This window comes from Balaenoptera borealis (assembly GCF_965194805.1).
Source record: "Balaenoptera borealis genome assembly, chromosome: 7".
Lineage (NCBI taxonomy): Eukaryota > Metazoa > Chordata > Mammalia > Artiodactyla > Balaenopteridae > Balaenoptera > Balaenoptera borealis.
This window is the reverse complement of record NC_138864.1, coordinates 68483347-68506154: the sequence shown is the minus strand read 5'-3', so window position 1 is coordinate 68506154 and position 22808 is coordinate 68483347. Positions and strand designations below refer to the sequence as shown.

At 37.3% G+C, this 22808-nt stretch overlaps 1 protein-coding gene across 1 annotated transcript in view; it reads right to left on the bottom strand.

Annotated features, from left to right (window-relative positions):
• Positions 1–22808, bottom strand: part of COL28A1 (collagen type XXVIII alpha 1 chain) — a 167618-nt gene that overhangs the window by 78896 nt on the left and 65914 nt on the right. The window contains 7 exon segments of the mRNA XM_082400425.1: positions 2482–2550; positions 3311–3334; positions 3338–3382; positions 10494–10562; positions 13185–13253; positions 17426–17494; positions 20824–20892. Of these exon segments, the coding sequence (XP_082256551.1) occupies positions 2482–2550; positions 3311–3334; positions 3338–3382; positions 10494–10562; positions 13185–13253; positions 17426–17494; positions 20824–20892 (414 nt within the window).

Genomic DNA, 22808 nt, shown 5'->3' with positions numbered 1-22808 from the left:
CTGACAGAAATTATAATAAAAATATAGTTGTTCTATTAACAGACCCTCCTTAATGTTATATCATGGCCAGATTCTCAATGAATACCTACTTTAAAGTGATGTTCCCCAAGCCCAGCTCAGTTGCACAGGGTTTGTCGATCTTCCTGAACAGATTGGATGACTTCAGAATTGTTCAGTCTTCATTTATTCAGTATGATTTAGTATTTTCTAAACTCTATGTTCAGTATCTTCCTTTGGGGCCTTTGATTTGACTTTACAGTTTTTTTGCCCCCTTGGTCTATTAACAGATGATTTTTAGACAGTCAGTTTCAGAAAAGAAAGCCATCTATGATTTGTCATGCTGTTTTTCAGCTTCTGTGCTATATCAGTTTTAAAATATAAAATAAGACATTTTAAAAATCCAGCCTTGTTTCTTCCTCAGTGGAGAGTCTAGTTCTTTCTCCCAAAGGAGGCCAATAATTCAGCTGGTAGAAAGATGAGTGAGCATTAACCTGGCGCAGAGCTAGAAATTGCCTAGTGTTCCCCAGCAGGGTTGTGTACACCAATGCTACCCCCAAAGAATTGTATTACCTTCAGCCAGAAGCCTCAGAGAATTCCAGAACTATCCTTACACTAGGGTTCAACTGCAAGGCACCATACCTAAGTTTGTGTCTAGCTCAGCAAAAGAACTCCTCGGGGTTTGTAGCCGAGGCCATTCAATATATATGACATAAATGATTATACCACAGTTTTCCAGTTTTCAAACCTCAGCATGCATCAGAATCACCTGGAGATTGCTGGGCCCCACATCCAGAGTTTCTGATTTAATAGGTCTGGATTGGGGTCCAATAATTTCCATTTCTGACAGCAGCATCAGGTGCTGCTCTTTCAGGGACTGCACCTTGAGAACCACTGGACTCTACCAAGGTCATCGGCAATGCAGACACTTCACTAAGAAGAAAAGGTGACCTGTAGAATCCACAGACATGCAAAGAACTCCCTAATACGCATACTAATCGAGAGTAGTGACACAGGTAATTTAAAAAAAAACCTGTTGAATGTCCAAATATTGAATATAACTTATTGTATCATTATTAATGCCAACAGAAGTGAAATCTACCCACAACTATTTATTTTCTCCCGTTAACTACCAAATTGAACTTATTGACCTAAATCATCCCAGAGGCAACAGTAAGAATCCAACTATTATTACAAAGTGCCGACACTGAACCATAACATACCTTGGATATGTAACATATTCCTACCACTCTTCTCCAATAGCCTTCCGTAAGCGCCGAATCACCTGAAAGCCACAAATCCAGTCAATGCATATTCTCCTTGCTCTGCTGGTCTATTTGACACCACCCATTGCTTTCCTCTTGAAACCCTTTCTCCTTGGTTTCTCTAACATGGTACTACTACACATTCTGCCTATCTTCATGCTGTTCTGAATGCTCTTTCTCCAGCTACTATAAAATGTGGGATTCAAACCTCAGCTCTCTTTCTCAGAGCTATCATTCATTCCCACAGCTTCAGTTATAACTCCAAGGGTCTCTTTTCCAAAAGTATATTCAAGAAAATGTTAGTTCTCATGAATGTTAATAGGCAATCATTTCTAAAAGTATTTTTTGCATCATGTTGAAAAGGGATTCTCTGTTCATGTTTTTACTCCCTGCTTCTCACCCCACCAAAAATAGATCTCAGAGTCTGGTTAGTCAATTATTTAAAATGTTTGAAATTCTACAAATATATTTATATTTCAGTTTTTCACATTTAAGGTTAACAACTCAGTTTTAGCCAATATTTTCACAAAGCATAGACATCTAAGCTATCAATTACTATTTTAATAGAATTATAAACAGAACACTAATAAGTATATGGATTTTATTTTTACTTTACTCATATATAATTCTTCAGAATCTTTATATGGTCATTGATGACCGCACATAAGAAATGCAGGAACATCTGACACCTTAGAGGCTATAGATAATGTCATCACTAATGGTCTTATTGATGAATTTGGATATTCTCATCTTGACATATAAAGATGTTATTCAACTAGCATTTCTACAATGTATAAAATAAATGTATTCCATGTTGTGAAAGTACCACTTAATAAGGTTATATTTCTTATTACTCTGTGAGATTGTATAAATATTTGAAAAAAAATTTATGGACTTTGACATCTCACTGATGTATCTCAAGTCTTCTTTTCCCTTACTATGTGTTTTTTAAATGTCAGTCTGGCTGTTTATTAAGAAAATGTGTTGAACTCTTCCTGTAAGCTGGGACTTAATGACAGATGTTAGGAAAATGAAAATGAATAAAACATACTTGCTGTCTTATAAAAGTTCAAAAGCTGGTATCCATAATTTTAAGCCAGAAGTAAACACCTTTGACATAGCAAGAATAACATCAAATTTCTCCTAAGATGGCTCCTTAGTATCAGGACCAGAACTCAGGCAGTCTGCTTCCCTTCCCCTACCACTGTCAATTCCATACCTTGAGGCCAGGTTGTCCTTTTCCAGGTTGTCCTTCAGGGCCTCTTGCTCCTGGAAGCCCCGCTTCTCCCTAGAGAAAATGGCACTGATGTCTTAGCCGACCCTCCATAGACAGTATGTACACACCCACCTTGTCTCTTCTTAGAGCCCGCAGAGTCTCTGCTGCAATCCTCCAATATAGACCAGACCTTCACTCTAGTCTCAAAATTAAGTTGGAAGTTTACCAACTTGAATAAATTAATATCAAACTCCAGTTTAGCTCAGAGCAGCTGAAATATCATGAAAAAGTCCAGTTTCCCAGCCAATTGCCAAAGCAATAAGCTCACTTTCTTTTGGCTCCTCATTCAGATTTGGTGGTTTGTTTTTTAAAAAAACAAGAAGGACCTTCAGCCTTTCCATCTGCTGTTTTCCACTACTTGTATTGAAAAATGAGTATTTCAAATGTCAACTCAAAATACTTCAGGAAATCTTTAGAGTCGCCTTACTTCCTGAACGCATTTACAGACTCTCCTTTTGGAGGGGAAAGAAAAAAGTGTTTTTCTGTAAGTTTAAATAAAAGTGCTTTCTAGGAATCCCAAAGGGACTAGGTCACTGGAGGATACCATGGCCAAAATACCAGAGAGAAGGCAGAGGGTGTGAGATACTACTCAGGCTTTGAATTGGCGCTCTTTTATCTGAACTAAGAGAAAAAGGAAATTAAGAGTTGTGGGATTTTTTTTTTTCCTTGAAAAGACTAAGTTTGTCTTGAATGGTTTAATTTGAGCTTCTGCAGGACCAAGATATAGTGTGGTTCAATAGTTTTACACCAATAATATGAAAAGCAGTGTTACCTTCTTCCCTGTAGCTCCATCTTCTCACGGTACTCCTGGCTGTCCTGAGAGCCCTGTTGAGCCTGGCTCCCCCGGGTGGATGAGCAAAGATTTTTATCTCCCAGAAGTTCATATTTATCATGGAACTCCCCTCTGAGGTACTCGAAATTGGTTCCATCTTGTAATACCTGAGAAAAGCCTATGAGCAGGGAAATCTGAATAGTAATTAATAGTCATTAAACTATTTGGCCTCGGGCAAGTTCCTTAACCTCTCTGGGTCTCAGTTTTGGGTCTTGTGGTTTGTTATGGGTTAAATTGTGACCAGCCCCCTCCCCCAAAAGATATGTTGAAGTCTTAACCCTTGGCACCTGTGAATGGACCTTATTTTGTAATCAAGTTAAGAGGTAATCAAGTTAAGATGAGGTAACTAGGGTGGGTCCTAATCCAATGTGAGTGGTGTCCTTATAAGAGGAAAACATAATGTGAAGACAGGCACATATGGAGAACCCCACGTGAAAACAGAAGCCAAGATTAGAGTGATGTAGCTGTAAGCCAAGGAATTCCAAGGATTGGCCGCCACCAGAGGCCAAGAGGCAAGGAAAGATTCCCTATAGGTTTTGGAGGAAGTATGGCCCTGCAGACACCTTGATTTTTTACTTCTAGCCTCCAGAACTGTGAGACAATAAATTTCTATTATGTTAAGCCACAGTTTGTGGTAATTTGTGACAGCAATCCTGAAAAAAAACATATAAAAATGAAATGAAAACATTGGGACCCAAACATTGCTTCCAACTCTAATATTGAATCATTCTACTCACTTTCCAGTTAATTTGTGATTAAGAACAAGTCCTTTAAAATGTTCAGAGAAAACACATGCTACTTTTAAACAGTATACAAGTGTCCTTACTGCATTTATTAAGAGCAAAAAATATTGAAAATAATTGAAAGTCATTTCAGCTAAATTATAAAAACTAGTGAAAAAAAGCACAGTGAACCTAAAAATAAATAGAAGGATATAATAAAGATGACAGCAGAAAATAATAAACTTGCAAGCAAAAAGCAAGAGTAACAAAATTAAAAGGTAATACTTAAAAATACTAAGAAAATAAACTTCTAGCAGTAATGATTAATATTAAAAAAGAAAAGTCATAAAAAACAGTATTAGGAATGAAAGGTGAATATAATTATATACATAGTAACATTTTTTTTGATCATAGAAAATTTCTGTGACAATTTCAAATATATTGGAAACATTAATAAATGGATAATCTTCAAGAAAAATATAAATTACATAAATGACATAAGAAGGAATGAACAAGCTAAATAAACCAATGCCATTAAAGAAATTGAATCAGTAATTGCAAGTCTGGAACTTCCTCTCCCTCCAAGGTCACAGACTTAGTTGGTTTTACAGTCAAACCTTACCAAATTTTTAAACCTCTGAAGAAGAGATATTCCCTCTCTTATACAAATAGTTCTGAAAAATAGAAAAAGAGGGAAGTCTACCCAGTTTACTTTATGAGGCTAATAAAACTTTGATTTAAAAAGTCATACAAGAAGATAAGAAAACAAAATCACAGACCAGTCTACCTAAGAAAAAGGATGCAACTTAAGGTTCTCGTCAAAATGGAGCAGTAGGGACTAGATTTAATTTCCCACCTGATGCAACTAAAAAAGCAGACAAAATGTATGAAACAATGACTTTCAAGACATTAGACACTAAGTAATGAAGGATAATAATTCCTGAGGGGAAACAAAATAGGTGAAAATTACAATTTCCCAAGTTTACTGTTTGGGTAAAGTTCCCAGGCCATGGTGCAGGGAGAGAGAACCCAGGGAAAGTTCAGAAGTCTTTCTAATTTAAGGAGACAAAGGTAGGAGTCTGGGTAAGCCAAGGTATCACAAATTCACACAATAGATTACCAGAGAGGAAGGAGTGCCACGGAGAGAACTATGAAGATCTGCTGAGCGTCCACCTCGAGTATTTAGGTGAATACTGTTCAGCACAGAGTGAAGAAACTACCCAAGGCCAAGAAAACAACCAGTTTAAAGGATCAGAGAGAACTGACAGCAGGAGAGATACAGCGCCTGCTCCCAGTGGCAAGAAAGAAAACTTCACAGTGCTGAGGGCATAGATTAGAGTTCTAAAAAGGGTCATGCCTCAGTAGTGGGGAAAAATTAACCCCAGACTAAAATGCTGCTTTTGTCCTACCTAATAAAGCTTAAAAGCAAGACCAGAAGTCTCAAACTGTTTTCAAGTAGTATAGAAGCATCTAAGAACAAAGCTCAAAAATATTTATAGGAATACAAAAATATCTAACACCTAAAAAGGTATGATTCACAATATTTGGCAGCTAATCAAAAATGATCAGGGATTAAAGAAAGCTGCAAAAACCTGACACAGAAAATGACACAGGTGATAGAATTCGTATATAAGAACATTAAAACAGTTATTATACTGCATTCCATATATTCAAGAAACTAAAGGAAAGTTAAAACTTGTTAAATAGAGATATGAAAGATATAGAAGGACATAAATTGAACTGCTAGAGTTGAAAATTGCAAAGTATGAGATAAAAATACACTGGGTAGAATTAAAAGCAGATTAGACATCACAGAAGAAAAGATAAACAATCTGAAAGATAGAGCAATAAACTCTATTCAAAATGAAACACACAGAGAAAAGAGACAATAAGAATGAGCAGAGCATCTGTGAACTGTGAGAAAACTCCAAGCATTTAAATTTAAGTGGGAATTTACTGGGTGAAGGCTGAGGGTGGGAAATATTTCAAGATATGCTAACCTAATATTTTCAAAATTTGATGAAATCAGTAACTCATAGATCTGAGAAGATCAATGAAACCCAAACATAAGAAATATGAAGAAAACTGAACTAAGGCACATTATAATCACATGGCTCAAAACCAGTGATAGAAAAATCTCAAAAGTAGCCAGAGAAAAGAGACATTATGTAGTGAAACAAATGTATAGATCACAACAGATTTCTCATCAGAAATAGTGCGAGAAGACAGTGGACCAACATCATGAAAGTACTGGGAAAAAAAAAGGAAGAGCCATTAATCTAGAATTCCATACTCAGTGAAAATGTAGACAGAATGCAGACTCTTTTGGACACCAATTTGGCAGTTTCTTGAAAAGCTAAATACTTATCGTATGACCCAGCCATTTCACTCCTAGGTATTTACTCAAGAAAAATGTAAAACATATGTCTATACAAAGACGTGTACATAAATGTTCATAAGAGCTTTATTTGTAATATTCAAAAGCTGGAGAAAACCAAAATTTCCATTAACAGATGAAGAGATGAACAAATAGTGGTATATCCATACAATGGAATTCTATTTAGCAATAAATAATAACAAACTATTCATACATGTTAAACATAGATTTCAGGGACTTCCCTGGTGGTTAAGAATCCGCCTGCCAATGCAAGGACACGGGTTCGAGCCCTGGTCTGGGAAGATCCTACATGCCGCGGAGCAACTAAGCCCGTGAGCCACAACTACTGAGCCTGTGCTCTAGAGCCCGTGAGCCACAACTACTGAGCCCACGTGCCACAACTACTGAAGCCCACGCACCTAGAGCCCATGCTCCACAACAAGAGAAGCCACTGCAATGAGCAGCCTGCGCACTACAACGAAGAGTAGCCCCCGCTCGCCGCAACTAGAGAAAGCCTGTGCGCAGCAACGAAGACCCAGTGCGGCCATAAATAAATAAATAAATAAATTTATATTTAAAAAAAAAAAAACCTACAGCAAATGTCACACTTAAAAGTGAAATTTTAGGAGCATTTCCTCTGAAGTCACTTCCTTTAAACATTGCACTGGAGACCCTAGCAGTGTAAAATGATAAAAAGTGAATGAGAAAAAGAACTAAAAAGGAAGAGGCAAAACTGTTTTTATTTTCAGACAGTATGCTTATGTACACAGGGAGTAGAAAAGCAAGAGACTTTACAAACAATTAGAAATAAGAGATTTTATCAGCTGGCTGGCTACAAAAATCAATATACCAAAACAAAACAAGACAATAACAATAACAAAACAATACTTTTCCTATACACCCGTTATAGTTAATTGGAAGGTACAGAAAAAAAAACTCACAATTGCAAAAATTTCTCCAAGGTACCTTTTTAACTAAAAAAGTAGAAGATCTTTATGGATAAAATGACAAATATTTTCCTAAAAAAGAGAGGTTTACTCTGTGGTTTGAAAGACTCAATATTTAATCCAAAGATTCAATGCAATTTCAAAAACTCCAACAGGATATTTGTCAAATTTGACAAGCCAATTCTAAAATGTATATGTTAGAATTAAGAATAACCAGGGAAGATGAGAGTATTTTCTCTGTGGATGATAAAACATTATAAATCTATCATAATCAAGACAGAGAGGTAATAGCACTGAGAGATATAAATAGACAAACGGAGCAGAATAGAGAGCTCAGGCACTGATCCTCACAAATATAGAAATTTGATATATGACATAGGAGGTATTACAAATCAGTGTGGCAAAGATGGGCTATTTAATAACTGATGCTGGGATATTTGGTTATCCATATGGGGAAAAAATAGACTCCCTACATTGACCAATCCACAAAAATAAATTCCAAGTGTATTAAAGACCTAAATTTAAAAAAGTAAAACACCAAATTTTTCAGAAGAAAATACATAAGAATATATTATGACTTTGGAGTCAAGAAATGTTTTAAAATAATATTCCAAAAGCCCAAACCATAAAGGGATAAAAACACATCAAAATCTAAAACTTCTATTGTATATGCTGAAAAGTACTCTAAGTGAAAAACACAAGCCATAGCCTAAGAGATCTGCAACCCAAATAACAAAGGACTATTATCCAGATATATAAAGAGCTATTAATGAATAAGAAAGGAACACCCAACATCAAAAAAAAAAAAAATCAGTATCTACAGGAATTTATAAAAGAGAAAAACCGAGGTCCATTAAGCACACAAAAACTGTTCAGTTAGTTATAAAGGAATAAAAACTGAACCAATGAGATGTATTTTTACACACTTCATACTGGCAAGAATGTAGAGAAAAGAGCATTTTCACCTGTTGCTGGAAGGAGGGTAATCTGGTCCAAACATTTTGCCCATTGTTTATTTTGGGCAGGATTTTCACAGTATCAAAATTGAAAAGTTGTGTACTCTGTGATCTTCCAGTCCTGCTAATGAGAGAAACTTGTATCCTTTCAAAAGAGAAAGCCCAGAGAATGTTTATGGCAGCATTGTTGGCAAATGCACAAAATGGAAAGCAATTTAAATGTCCATCAAGAGGAAAACACAAATTTTAAATGAGGTATTCTCATACAATATAGTATCATAAAATAATTAAACTGAATGAATTAAAGGCATATAAAAATACAAATAACTAAGGCTGAGTATAAATATATAGCAGAATGATATATTATGTAAAGTTCAAGAATACAAAAAAAGCAATATATGGCTTATGCATAAAAACATATGGGAAAATTATAAAAACTTTGAAAGAATGATAAACACCAAATTCATGATAATGATTACATCTGGGGAGGGGAGGGAGGGCAATAGGATTGGGGAGCACAGGCAGAGGCCTTCAGCTATATCTGTAATGCTTCTTCTTAAAAAAATTCTAGAATACATGCTGCAAAATGTTGATATTTGATAAAGCTGGGTTGTGGAATACATGGGTGCTCTTTGTTATTCTCTATAGTAGTGAGTATATTTTAAGTATTTCATTGTTTAAAATGAGAGAAGCTTAAGATTATATATCCATCTAGTGCAAGACTGGGATTTGAACTTAGGTAGTCTAACTGCCTAGTAGCCTTGTTACTCTATATGGCCTCTCTGAAATTGGCATTAGATGACATAATATGTATATATACATATATATATACTATAGACATGTATAGATATAAATATAGTATGTATATGTATATACACACATATATGTACTTAGCATATTTAGTACTTAGCACATTGTGTGACACATCAAAATCATTCAATAAGTGGCAGCTATGATCACTGTATTAGTACATTTTGTGTCTCTTGCAATTATATGTTTATATCTATGTAAAATGTATATTTGTTTTAGACCTGTGTCTTACATATTCTTCTAATACCCACATTCTCATAAGAATCATGTCAATGACAGCAGAACAATGATGGATTTTAATCCTCAGCATGACTTGCCAGATTCTATATGCCTTCAGGATGAGTTATAGAAATTGTGAAGGGTAAAACAGGATTCATTTATTTATTCGACAGCACTTATTGAGTACCTATTTTGTCCCCCAAACTGAGGATTCAGTAACAAAGAAGAAAAAAAGGAAACAAAATCCCTGCCCCAGTGGAGTAGCACTGTCCAATAGAATATAAAACAAGCCATATATGTAATTATATTATTAACAGCCACATTTACAACATTAGAAGAAATGGATAAGTACAATTCTAATAATATATTTTACTTACTCTAATACAACTGAAATTTTGCCATTTCAATATGTAATCGATATACAAATGTATTAATCATATAGTTTACATTCTTTTTTTTTGTACCAGGCTTTGTAATCCAGAGTGTATAGTACATTTATAGCACACCTCAGTTCATACCAGCCACATGTCAAGTATTCAGTAACTACTTGTGGCTAGCGGCTGCAATACTGGGCAGTGCGTTTCTAGAGGGTGTAGTAAGATGAAAAGTAATTCAAAAAACATGCAAGTTGAGGTCAGTGGTAAAAAGCAAGGGAAACGAACAGTGTGCTTTTAAATAACAGTCTGGGGTAACAGTAGTGGGGTGGACATACTTTATATTTAGGAAATGAATTTTGAGGAAGTAACTTTTGAGCTGAGATCTGAAGGATGAGAAGGAGCCAGCCACGAAACAAAAGAAGAGAAGTAAACTTTACTGAAATTCTCCTATGCTTTTATAATATGGCAGGCAATAATGTTCTTAAAGAATCACTCTGTGCCGAAAGAGGACCTCTAATGCTAATAAATAAAAATATAAATAGTCATCACTAAAATAAACTAAGATTTTGGTTTTTCTTAAACAATACGAGTTAAGCATCAGACTCTTTTCTGATGAAATAACAGATGATACATACATGATCTGTATTACATTTGGATATAAATGAAACTTTACATAATATTACATAAATGCTTCCAAGCAGCTTAGACAACTCACCTTTGGACCTTGCACTCCAAGTCCCAATGGTCCTCTAGGATCTGTAGGTCCTATCTGGCCTACTTCTCCCTAATGAGGTAAGAGTATTTGAAGAGTATTTGAATATAGCAGCAAAATAAAAATAATATATACCTACCTTTGATCTCCTAAGAGCAAAACATATCAGCAAAATAAGATAAAACTGAGTTTCATATGCTCTATTCACATATGTGTGTGTATATGTGCATGTATCTATTCAAATATAAATATATTTCAGGCAAATATATATATATATTTGGAAAAGATAGGCAGTTATATTCCAGAGCAACTAGAATTGACACATGAGAAGCCAAGGTTACTGCTGATCAAAAGCGGTATCATAACCAGAGAGAACAACCTGAGCTTTCACCATTGAGCTCAAATCAGAAATCTCAAGGACAGTAACTGTATTCTACGGAGCTACTTCTCACATGGGACTCTTGAAGGAATCTATGGAAAGGGAGGTACTTTCAGAGGAGTATTTATTTAATAATGATCAGTGATTCTTTGAAGCAACATTAAGGACAGCTGGTTAAATAATAAGTGTCATGCCTCTCCCCAAGGGATAAATAATAGTTCTAATTTAGAAGGTAATTTGCTTCCAAGTTCATAGAAAAATTTTTATTTGCTAGGTTATTTCTGACTCCGTATCTTTTTTTTTTATTTTTAGAAATTTATTTATTTCTTTATTTTTGGCTGCATTGGGTCTTTGTTGCTGCGCGCAGGCTTTCTCTAGTTGCGGCGAGCAGGGGCTACTCTTCGTTGCAGTGTGTGGGCTTCTCATTGAGGTGGCTTCTCTTGTTGTGGAGCATGGGCTCTAGGCGCGTGGGCTTCAGTAGTTGTGGCACACAGGCTCAGTAGTTGTGGCGCACAGGCTTAGTTGCTCCGTGGCATGTGGGATCTTCCCGGACCAGGGCTCGAACCCGCGTCCCTGCATTGGCAGGCGGATTCTCAACCACTGCGCCACCAGGGAAGCCCCTGACTCCATGTCTTTAACTAAACGTTTTGGTTGTTGGACCTACTGTGGGATTGTTAGTGAGAATGAAAACTAGCCAGCCCACAGGTAACCTCTACTGATATTACTGCTTGAGTTTCTAGAACAGGATCTCACAAGTAAAAGTAATAAAAACAATAAACTAAGACGGTGTAAATATAGTCCACCACCTTGGTAGCCACTGGTCTGTGTCTGTGGATTTGAAACTGAGTCCCCATAAAATTGAGTTCCTCTGTTGAGTTTGTGATTAACCTCTCTATCCAAAACTTTATTCCATTTCTTGTCTGCCCTGTTCCCCTTAGGATTGAATAGTATAAAAGCAAAAGGGGGATTGAAATCGAGCAGGACCCTGTGGGGCCCTCCCAGGTACAAAAGCCCCTCCATTTCCCCCATTTCTTGTTTGTAGAAAACGGCTTTAATTTCCTGGGCCTTCCCTGAGTTCTAAGGAGCAGGCACAAGCAGTTACTAATTAGTGAAACGAAGGAATGCAAAAACAAAGGAAGGGGGGTTAAACAAAAAAAGTAATGACAATAGTTCAGCGATAAAACAGAGTACTAGTTCCTCCATAAGGGACAGACATAACAATCTGATGAATATCCCTGAGTTGTTCTTCAGGAACTAAGATCCCCCTCCACCGCCTGCCTCTTGTTTATAGAAGCTTGGCATCTCTGACTCCATATTGTACCTACCTGTTCTGCTGCTTTAACCTCTGAGTCATAAGCCTCTGCTCAGCCCTGCATGTAGACATGTTAATCACTAAAGGGACTCAGGTTAAGATTTGTGCAAACAGTCCCTTACTCGAAACTTACCTCCCATGAGGAGATAAGGAAGTATGAACAAAAACAACGATTGTCTTATCAAGATTTATAGGAACATCAGGGACAGACTCAGGTCAACTGAGGTCAACTAACCAAGAACAAAATGTTTTCACAACCCTCCTCGGACCCTTGCTGGCGCCCAGATATCTGTGGTCGCCCTTCTCTTCTTGATCTTAACTCCCTCCTGCTTCCCCCTTCCCTAGCATAAAAGAAACTTGATTTCCACCCCAAATTAAGATGGTTCTTTAGAACATTAGTATGCCATCTTCTTGGTTTGCTGGCTTTCCGAATGAAGTTGCTTTTCCTCTCCCCAACACTGTGTCTCTCGACTTATTGGCCTGTAGTGCAGCAAGTGGTATGAGCTTGGACTCGGCTGCAGATTCAACCAATCTTGGATGAAAAATATTCAAGGGAAAATATTCCAAAAATATCCAAAAGAAAGACCTGAATTTGCTGCATGCTGGCAAATATTTACATAGCATTTACATTGTATTTGGTATTAGCAGTTATCTAGAGATGATTTTTAAAATACAGGAGGATGTGAGTAGGTTATATGCAAATCCTACACCATTTATATAAAGGACTTGAGGATCCTCGGCTTTTGGTATAGGGAAGGGGTGGGAGTGCTGGAATCAACCTTCCAGCAGATACTGAGGGATGAATGTGAAAGCTTCTCAGAGCATAAAGAATACATATAACATTTTCTAAACCATTAGGAATACTAGTACATTTTGCATTAAATAGAGATCTCTCATTTTTAAGTTCATTTCCTCTGCTGCCTTCCAAATGCACTGGCCACTGACCAGAAAACAACAATCAGAATATAGATAGATTAAACTCTTCTCTCATTTAGAAAGTTACCTTGGGACCAGGTGAGCCTTGTCCTGGGGGCCCTTGTGGACCAGGTGGACCAATAGGACCTTGGATTCCCTTTAAAATGAAAATTTTAAAAATAGTATTAGTGAAATTAAGAAGAAATTTAAATAAGAGTAGTTTCAAATCCTCTAAAGTAAAAGTTTAGTTCACATCCCATAATTGATTACTTATACTCCATTAATACTTGTTGAATGGGTGGCAGAGGCTGCTAGTAGAACCATAATATGCATTCTACCATTTTTCCATAGTAAGAGAATTTTTAACTGACCTGCATGGCTGCCTAAAATAAAGACCATATTTCCTAACCCCTGTTGCAGCCAGGTGAACTGGATGCTGGCCAATGGGATGTGAATGAAGTGATTTGGGCAATTTCTGGTTCATGCTAAAGGAAGGATATGCCTTCTCTTTCCTTGTTCCCCCTCCCCCCTTGCTGAAGTGAAGACATAGTTGCTATCCTGGATTATGTGGATGAGGAAAGCACCCTTGGAATGTCAGACTAACAAGAATGAAGAAACCTGAGACTCTGAAGTCCCTGACAAACGGAGCCAACACACCAGCTTGGAGTTTTAAATAAGAGAAATAAAAATTCCATCTTATTAACCTATTTCACCTCAGTCCCATGCAGGCAAACCTATATCCTAGCTGTACCAAGCAATATCTATCAGGATGTGAAATTGAAAATTTGACCTAGGCTCTAAGAAGCGATAGCCTGCAAACACCAAACTGAAGAACGGTCTAATACTTGACTCTCATTCACATTGTGGGTATAAAAAGGGAGAAGAGACAGGATGTAATAAGGTCTTCTTTGGAGAAAATAGTCTCATAAAGTGTTTTCCTTGGAGAAAATGGAAGGGGTTTGGCTTGCTTCTCTCTTCACCACATTCTAGACAGGGAACATTAATGAAACGACTTGGAGACCTTGATTTTTATTTTTGGAACACAGTGGACCAGTGTCTGACTCATGCCTGAGAAAGTTAAAATGGGCTGTGATAGCCAGCAGAGGGCTGGGGTGGGATCAGCCTGTGCATCCAGAGTTTGTCAGTGCAAAGGACACACGAGTTTTTTTTCTGTGGCCCAGATGTACTCTAGATGCCTGGAGTTGACCTGGAACTGCTTTGAATCCTGTCCAAGAGGACCTAGAAGAGTAATGGAACTCCAACAGAGAGAGTCAGTATAGAGTAAAGCCCCGGAAAAGCAGAGGCTGATGGGGAGAAACAGCTGGAGGGAAAGAGTCCTTCATCCATGTCCCAGGAGGGCCAGTCGCAGGGGCAGTGCAGGAGCCCCACCAGGAAGAGTGTCAGCATCAAACATCTGCCAAGACCAGAGGACCCAAAGCCATCTGACAATAGACCAGCCAAGAAAGAACCTCCATGCCTCTCCCACCCTCCCATCCTTGATTCAGCCTGGGAGGGTAAGAAGCACATTCCATCCCATGGACAACAGATTCTCCCTGCAGCTCGTACAAGATAAATGAAGATTAAAAGGAAGATTAATACATTGACTAGATAGTTTTTATTAGACAATTAAAACTGATTTGAAACTTAGAGGTGATCCTATAACTTATTACTACCTAAAAGTGATACGGAAAGTCTGTAGCCTGCTGGTAATTTTTTTCTGTGGTAAGAAAAAGAAAAAACTTTACCCACTGAAAAAAATTTAAAGTGATGATGAGAGAAAAAACTAAGATTTTGTTTTGTTTACACCCCACAGGCCATGATTGTGCAAATAATGGTTACAGATACATGATTATTTTATTACAAATGCTATCCCATTTTCTCCAGCTAGATGATACAGCTGTTTGTTCATTTTTAAATTGTTGATGAAAATGAAGCAGTCTAAACAACTTAAGGAAGCTAAGATTCAGTATTTATATTGAACCATTATAAGAAGGAATCCTTCCTGACTTTTACAAGTCTACAAGTAGCATGCAAGACCCCCCAAAATTCAAAGGATGTGTGTGCATATACGTGTGTACACAGGTATATGTGGTTATTTATATTTCGATTCATTTTTAAGAGATTTGAAGTAGTCAGGCCTCCAAATATCTAGTGAAAATCTTCAGGCCATTTGAGAAATACTGTACACATGTTGCTGGAAACAGAAGTTCCCCCAGAAACAGATGAGTGGGAAAATTAATGTCTATAAGAGAAATGGGAAGATCTAATTATAACAGTAATTCAATGGGTAAACATGTTAAATTAAGGATGAGAAGAAAAATGGGGAACTGCCTGCATAGAGGTTAAATTGAAGTAGAATTTAAATCATTTGTCTTAAAAAGGTAAACAAATTATTTTCTTGTTCAGTTTACAAATGACGCATTCCATTCAATTTCCTATCCAGTAGGGGCCAGCTCCATATGGTCACATATACCGTAAAAGGTTTTTTCTCTTGGAAGAAAAGAGAAGGGGGTGAGAAAACAAAAGTCAAAGAGGTCTTTTTTTCTTTTTCTTTTGTTTTCTTTTCAAGCTGTAGAACAACAGCTTCCACCAAGAAACAGTATTAAAGGCATCAGGGAGTGGCAGGCGGGAGGTCCAAGATTCACAGGCCATCTGGAAAGGCTTGGCTTTCTTTGAACCTCATTTTCAGCCCCACAGTGGTGACTCAGCACCAGGAACACCACAAGACCCAGGATGTGACAGCGCTGTCACTTCCAAGATCAGAAACTAGCTGAAACGGTTTTGCTGAAACCAGCAAAAAAACTACAAAGTCTGAGAATGCCTGGCAGCATAGTCCAACCATGATCCTTGTGTAGAGTCCAAACAAACCAGCTCTCAATTACTATCTAACTATTATCTAAATACTTATCCTGGCTTCTTCTGCACCCTAATCCACCTACTGTGTTATACTAGCACCTCTACCAAGGGGAAGGAAATAGAAAAAGGAGTAATCCCCAACTTGGCTGTTGCTTGGATTAACAACAGTAAAAATACTGATTAATTAGAATACGATTAGAAATAAACTCAGAGTTAATGTCAACAGTGAGATTTGGAGTCATCTCCTTTTTTATCCTTCCCTTCTCTCACTACCCTAGATAAAGGAAGTACTATTTGTTTGCTAAGCAAGAGAATAATTCAAACCATAATCATAAATTTTAATCAAACTGTTTTGCCGCTTTCTACACAGGAGGACATTCAGCATAAATTTTCATTTGTTGGTCACTTTGATTAAATGAGATTATGTAGGTAGATAGGACTGTTATATTATCTTCACATTATTTCTTTTTTAAAATTAATTAATTAATTAATTAACTCTTGGCTGCGTTGGGTCTTTGTTGCTGCGCGCCGGCTTTCTCTAGTTGCGGCGAGCTGGGGCTACTCTTTGTTGCGGTGCATGGGCTTCTCATTGCGGTGGCTTCTCTTGTTGCAGAGCATGGGTTCTAGGCACACGGGCTTCAGTAGTTGTGGCTCGCGGGCTCTAGAGCTCAGGCTCAGTAGTGGTGGCACACGGGCTTAGTTGCTCCGCGGCATGTGGGATCTTCCCAAGCCAGGACTCGAACCCGTGTCCCCTGCATTGGCAGGCAGATTCTGAACAACTGCGCCACCAGGGAAGCCCTCTTCATATTATTTCAATCTAACAAAATTGCCTTGCTTTTCCAAAAGTTGTGATCAGAAGAATTTGGAAGTCATTCCAGCCATAAATTTAGACATAGCCTCACAGATCTTTCCTTTGTTCTGACCGAGAGGGACCAAGAGCTATTTGTAAACCCTATCTGTGGTTTGCTTCTATTCAGGAACAGTGCCCCCTCAGTAAAGTGGTTCCCTCTGATTCTGGTCCTTGTTTTAAGTTTAATAGTTTTTTAGATTGCTACGTGGCTGGGGGTGGGAAACACTAATCTACTTGCATCAGAAGAGAGTGGGATTTCAACATTCATAAAGCTTCAAGGGGAAAAACACACACAGACTGACAGGTAAATAAATTGTCTCTCCCAAGGGAAACTAAAAATATAAGATAGTGCTCCAAAACTCTTGTCCTGTAAATTAGGCTTTAATGTTAAAAGTCACAACACCAAGAAACATACAATTTATTTTTTAAGTCTTTAGAAGTTCTAAAAACGAAAATCTCATGAAACCATCATATCCTTCCCTACATGCACTTTTGGATATATATTCCATTGCAATTTCACTATCAAATGTTCTTAGAGCAGTTTGCAGTACTGGCCTTCAGTGAAAACCAGGTTTAAGCCAGAATGTTCTGTACAAAAGGGAAAGAGAGAAAGCGTTGATTACCTGTTCCCCTTGACTCCCAATTCCGGGGATGCCCATTGGTCCTTGGGGTCCCACAGGTCCCATATCCCAGGTGTAGAAAATAAAGTCAGAAGTATAACAACTAACCTCATTATTTCATACTATGCTAATCTTGAATTATGCTGGATTAAAGTCTATCTTTAAACCATAAAGAAGCTCCACATGGAAAGTTAGAAAGCACCATTCCTTTTAAATAGTTTGTAGTTCAAATTTGCCAAAATAGTGAATGATGTTTTCACTATTTGGTCTAAACTGGTGACTCTTTGCCCCACTTTATATTTATTTTTCACACAAGAACCCAGAATTCCTGAATTGTTATTATAATGACACAAACACTTCTTGTTAGGATCATAACAGAAATATTTAGAAGTATAAAATTCATAGGGTGCAAGAAAATAAATATTTGAGAGAGAAATTAAAGGAAAATATTTTTCAAATTTCTAAATACCTTTTCCCTCCAAATCTTACTAAAATGCATTTTTAAAATTAAGAAATTATCTAAGGTAAGTGCAGCAAAATTAAAGAACCTCACCTTCTCTTTCCATGAATAAATTTGGGAAATAAAGTGAGAGTTATCAGTAAGAAGAACAGTATCATTCATCCATCCTCTGTGTGTTTCAACAAATATTTGTTGAGCGCTCATTATGTGCCAGGAACTGTTCCAAACACAGGGAAACAGCCGTGACCAAAACAGTCAAAACTCTCTTTCCTCATAGAGCTTTCATTTTTGTAGAGGAAACAGAAGATAATAAACAAGATGGATAGAAGAAATAAATAGTATGTTTAATAATGATAAGTGCTAAGGAGAAAAATAAATGGAGGAAAGGGGAGACAGCTGCAGTCTTGGAAAAGGTGACCAGGGGTGGTCTCACTGATGAGAGGGAATGAGCCAGGTAGAAACTTGGAGGAAAAGCATTCCTGGCAAAGCAAACATCCAGTGCAAGGGTGATGCCTGGCACATTCCAGAAATAGCAAGGAGGCAATGTGGCTGGAGCTAGTGAGCACGAGGGGAAGTGGTAGAAGATGAAGTCAGGGAAGTGTGGCAGTGGGCTCAGGCAGAACAATCAGTAGGGTGCTTTAGGCCATAGTAAGAATTTTGGCTTTTCTCTGAGGGAGATGAGAAGCCACTAGAGGGTTTTGAGCAGAGGATTGAAAGATCTGACTTAGTCTTGAAAGGCTCACTCTGGAAGCCGTACTGAGAACAAACTGAAGAGATGTCCCTGTGAGAGGTGATGGGGGCCTGGACCAGGCTGTTGAGTGAAGGTGGTGGGGAGTGCTCAGATCCTAAATAGATTTTGAAAGTGGAGCCAACAGGATTTGTTACAGATTGAGAGTACCCTAGGATGTTTTTGAGGTTTGTGGAAGAATAGACTTGTCATTTATTGACAAGGAGAAGACTGAGATGAAGCAAGGTTGGGGGAGGGTATAACAGGAGCTTAGTTTTGGACATGTTAAGCCTGAGATGCCTAAAATAGACATCCAAATGGAGGTATCAAGTAGGCAGGAGGGGCCTGAGCTGGAGACATAAATTTGGGATCCCTCAGTATATAGATGGTATTTAAAGCCATGACTGGGTGAGTTTACTAGTAGATAGGGAAGAGAGAAGGTTCAAGGACTGAGCCCTTTGGAGGCTTCAAGTATTAGAGGTCAGAGAGATGAAGAACAACCAGCAGTAGAGACTGATAAGGTGCAGCCAGAGAGATCAGGTGAAGAGATTGTTTCAAGAAGGTGAAGATCCTAGCAGAGGACACTACTGATAGGTCAAGTAAATTGGCAACTGAGAATTGACCACTGGATTAGGCAACATGAATGAATACTCTTATTTTAATGTCAGTTGTATTTAGACTACATCAGGGTTTACAGACTTTTTCTTAAACAGTTGGATAGTAAATATTTTATGCTTTTGGGTCATAATAAGGTCTCTTTCATAACGAATGATGCTGTTTTGGTAGTACAAAACCAGCCATAGACAATACCCAAATGAACAGGTATGCCTGTGTTCTAGTAACACTTTATTTACAAAAACAGGCAGCCTGCCCTGTAGTTTGCCAATGCCTGGGCTAAAATAAATATGTTTTTATGAACAAAAGCACATCATTAGATCCTACTTTATATAATATTAAAAACCTGAACCTGTCATTAATACATGTCCTGGCATATGCGTCTCAGTGTTTCACTTTGTGTCACTCCCTAGTCTAAATAAATATCATGGATGGAAACATGTAAAGGACTCAAGTTCTACTTCAAAGCTGGGCTATTCTGATTTAGAACTTGATTGCTTATCATGTGGCAGCCAGTGCACTAAATGCTTTTCATGCTTTATCTCATTTAATCCTCACAACAACCCTCTGAAAGTAAGCATCTCCATTTTCCAGATGAGGTTAAGTAACTCCCAGTCACACATCTGATAGATGGCAGAAGCAAGATTCAAGTTCACTCCCCCTAACTCCAAACCCAACTCATATCACTCTTCTGCAAATATTCAATAAAATAAGAGAGATCCTCTTTGGGGTATTATTACTTACATTTAATATCTATATTAAAGCTGCTTCCTTGTGCTGCAACAATTGTGTATATTTGAGAGTCCTTATCATAGAGGTGTTTATCTAGCCACTTGAATCACAGAATATAAAAGAATAGGAAAGGAAGAAAGGGGAAGGGAAAGGGAAGACAGTATTGATTTGGTAAGGGAATAGCAGATGAAAGTTTTGCAATTACTATGTGATAATGTTCAGATATTTAATGTGTTTTCTTTGCATGAGCTCCAGATGTAAAACCACGAATGCCATGTCAACAACACCTGGATAAGTTAATTTACTAAACTCATAACACAACAGTTCTCTTGTACTCAGTACTCCAAAGGAAGAAAGAGCATCTTACATATTTTTAAGGTACTTTGGAAGTGGAGTTACACCACCAGTGCTGAGCTATTTGAACCAAGACTTGTATGACATCTAAAATTTGTATAATTCACTATTTACCACTGTCTCTACTATTTAGATACAGATGCCCAGAAGAGACAGCTACCAGTAAATAGTAAATAAAAGGAATAAGTAATTCAAGTAGAAATACAACACCCAAGATAATCATCAATGTCAATCATTATTTTAATATAATATATAATATAATGATATGCTTAGATATTGACATATAAATGACTCCAAACTGATTTGAGTTCTCTGTTTTTTGCACATTTCTTATATCTCTTCCCCTTCTGGCAGCTTTCCCTTTGCACTGGTCTTTAAGGCCTTTATAAGTAACTGGATACCTGTGGTGTATGATCATCAGATTGTACATAGTTCATAAATGTACATACATAAAGGACAATGAAAAAAATAATTGTATTGGCATCCTTTCTATTATACACCCTTTTGCAGTACCTTGTCCCCTTCGATTGATGGGCCTTCTAATCCTTGTGGGCCAACTGGTCCTTCAGAACCTTTTTCACCCTGAAAGTATATGGAAGGGATATCAACGCACTAATAAAATTCAGGATTTTAAAACAGTTCAAGCATTCAAAGCATCTAAATTCACTGCTAACTACAAATGGGTAATTCTAACTCCAAGATTTGTAAATTGCCAAAGAAAATTAGCCTTAACATTCATAAATAGAATCTATCCAAGCAGAACGCCTGCAGCATCACTAAAGTTGGAAAAGCGCTCCATTCCTAATATAATCAGATATATCTGGAAATGGGAGATCTGATCAATCACATATTATAACTAACAGAATCAGTCTTCCATTTCCTCAACATTTCTATAACTGGATCCATTACACAATGAAAATTTGTCTCTCAGCGTATGAAATAATATTTGCTAAGATTGAATTATTTATTACATGTTTTATACCAGAATTTATAATCATTTATTGAAAACTTAGTTTTAGAAGAATTCATGGAAAATCCTCTTGAATATGCTTCTAGAGTCACATGAACTATGTGAATAGCTCTGGTTGTAATGTAATATCAATGAAGTCATAACACTGTGCATTTGTATGAAAAACAAACCATGGAATCAATCAGAAATAGCACACATTTCATGAACCGAGAGCAAAATCAAAGAACATTTGCAGGAAACCTAGGAAACAGGAAAACACACCTTAATGTCCTTCTATATTCATAATTTCTTCACTTAAGCCCTACGTCATTGCAAAGTAGCCCCACGTCATTGCAAAGTAGCCCCAAGAAGAACATACAGAAAACTCCGATTTGGTCTTGCTGGTTGGGGAGTGAAGTATTCTGACTAATGGGTTCTTCTGATTGTTACCACAGAGTATATTTGTGTCCAGTCAACCCTAAAACAACACTGAATATAATGAGTTCTTTCTTTGATGAGTCAGAGTGGGTTATTATGGAGTGTATCATTATATCATACAGTTGAATCTGTCACTAAGACATGCCCTGAAATATGCTTTGCAGTGTTTCATTTATTCCTTTCTCACTTATTTCTTATTTTTTAAACCCCACAGATTATAAGGAGAAATAATTCTGGCTACTGAATTTTCAGGTTGTTTGGGCTACACATAAATAGAAATTTACTATGTGCCAAAAAACAATTCAAGAAATTATGTATTATAAAACTTTCTGAAATGTAGTGCCAAATTGCTGGCCTCTGCCTTCTGATGATGATATTTTGGTTAGTCAAGAGCATAAGTAATGTCCCCTTCATCCAACATATTATTTCCATTTAGTATAACAAATTAAAATTTGTTAGTTAACAAGGGCTTCTTTTAAAATTCAATCCAGCAGTTACAACTTCGTGTGAATTATTTGTTTTAACTAATTGATTTCCCTTTAGTTGAGATTTAGGTTTCTCATAGATAACTGAATATTGATCATGGTGGAAGAGGCTGAAAATGAGAAGCAATTTTAGAGTGTGAGGCCATACTGAGAAGGTTGGATCTCCGTGACTCGACTGAATGACTGAAGTGGAAGGTCTTAGACACGTAGAAAGCAGCACATGCTTCTCTGGGTAGCGTGTATGCATACATGTGTCTCTGGGGGAAAGATTTTAGAAAAGAAGGAAAAAGGACCCCAAAGTTTATCCTTACTTACTCTGAAATTTTGTTGATGCTGCCCAAAGTGTCTTGGAAAATCATTTCCTAGGTGGCCTTTGGCAAATGAGCCATATATTATGGGTAAAGAGTCTAGAGCAGGGATCAGCAAAGTACAGACCATTGGCCAAATTCAGCCCACTGCACGTTTTTTGTAGATACAGCTTTATTGGAACACAGCCAAGTTCATTTATTAATACATTGTTTAGGGCCGCTTTCATGCTGCAGCAGCAGAAGTTAAGTAGTTGCAACAGATACCGTATGGCTCACAAAGCCTAAAATATTTACTGTCTGGTCCTTTACAGAAAAAGT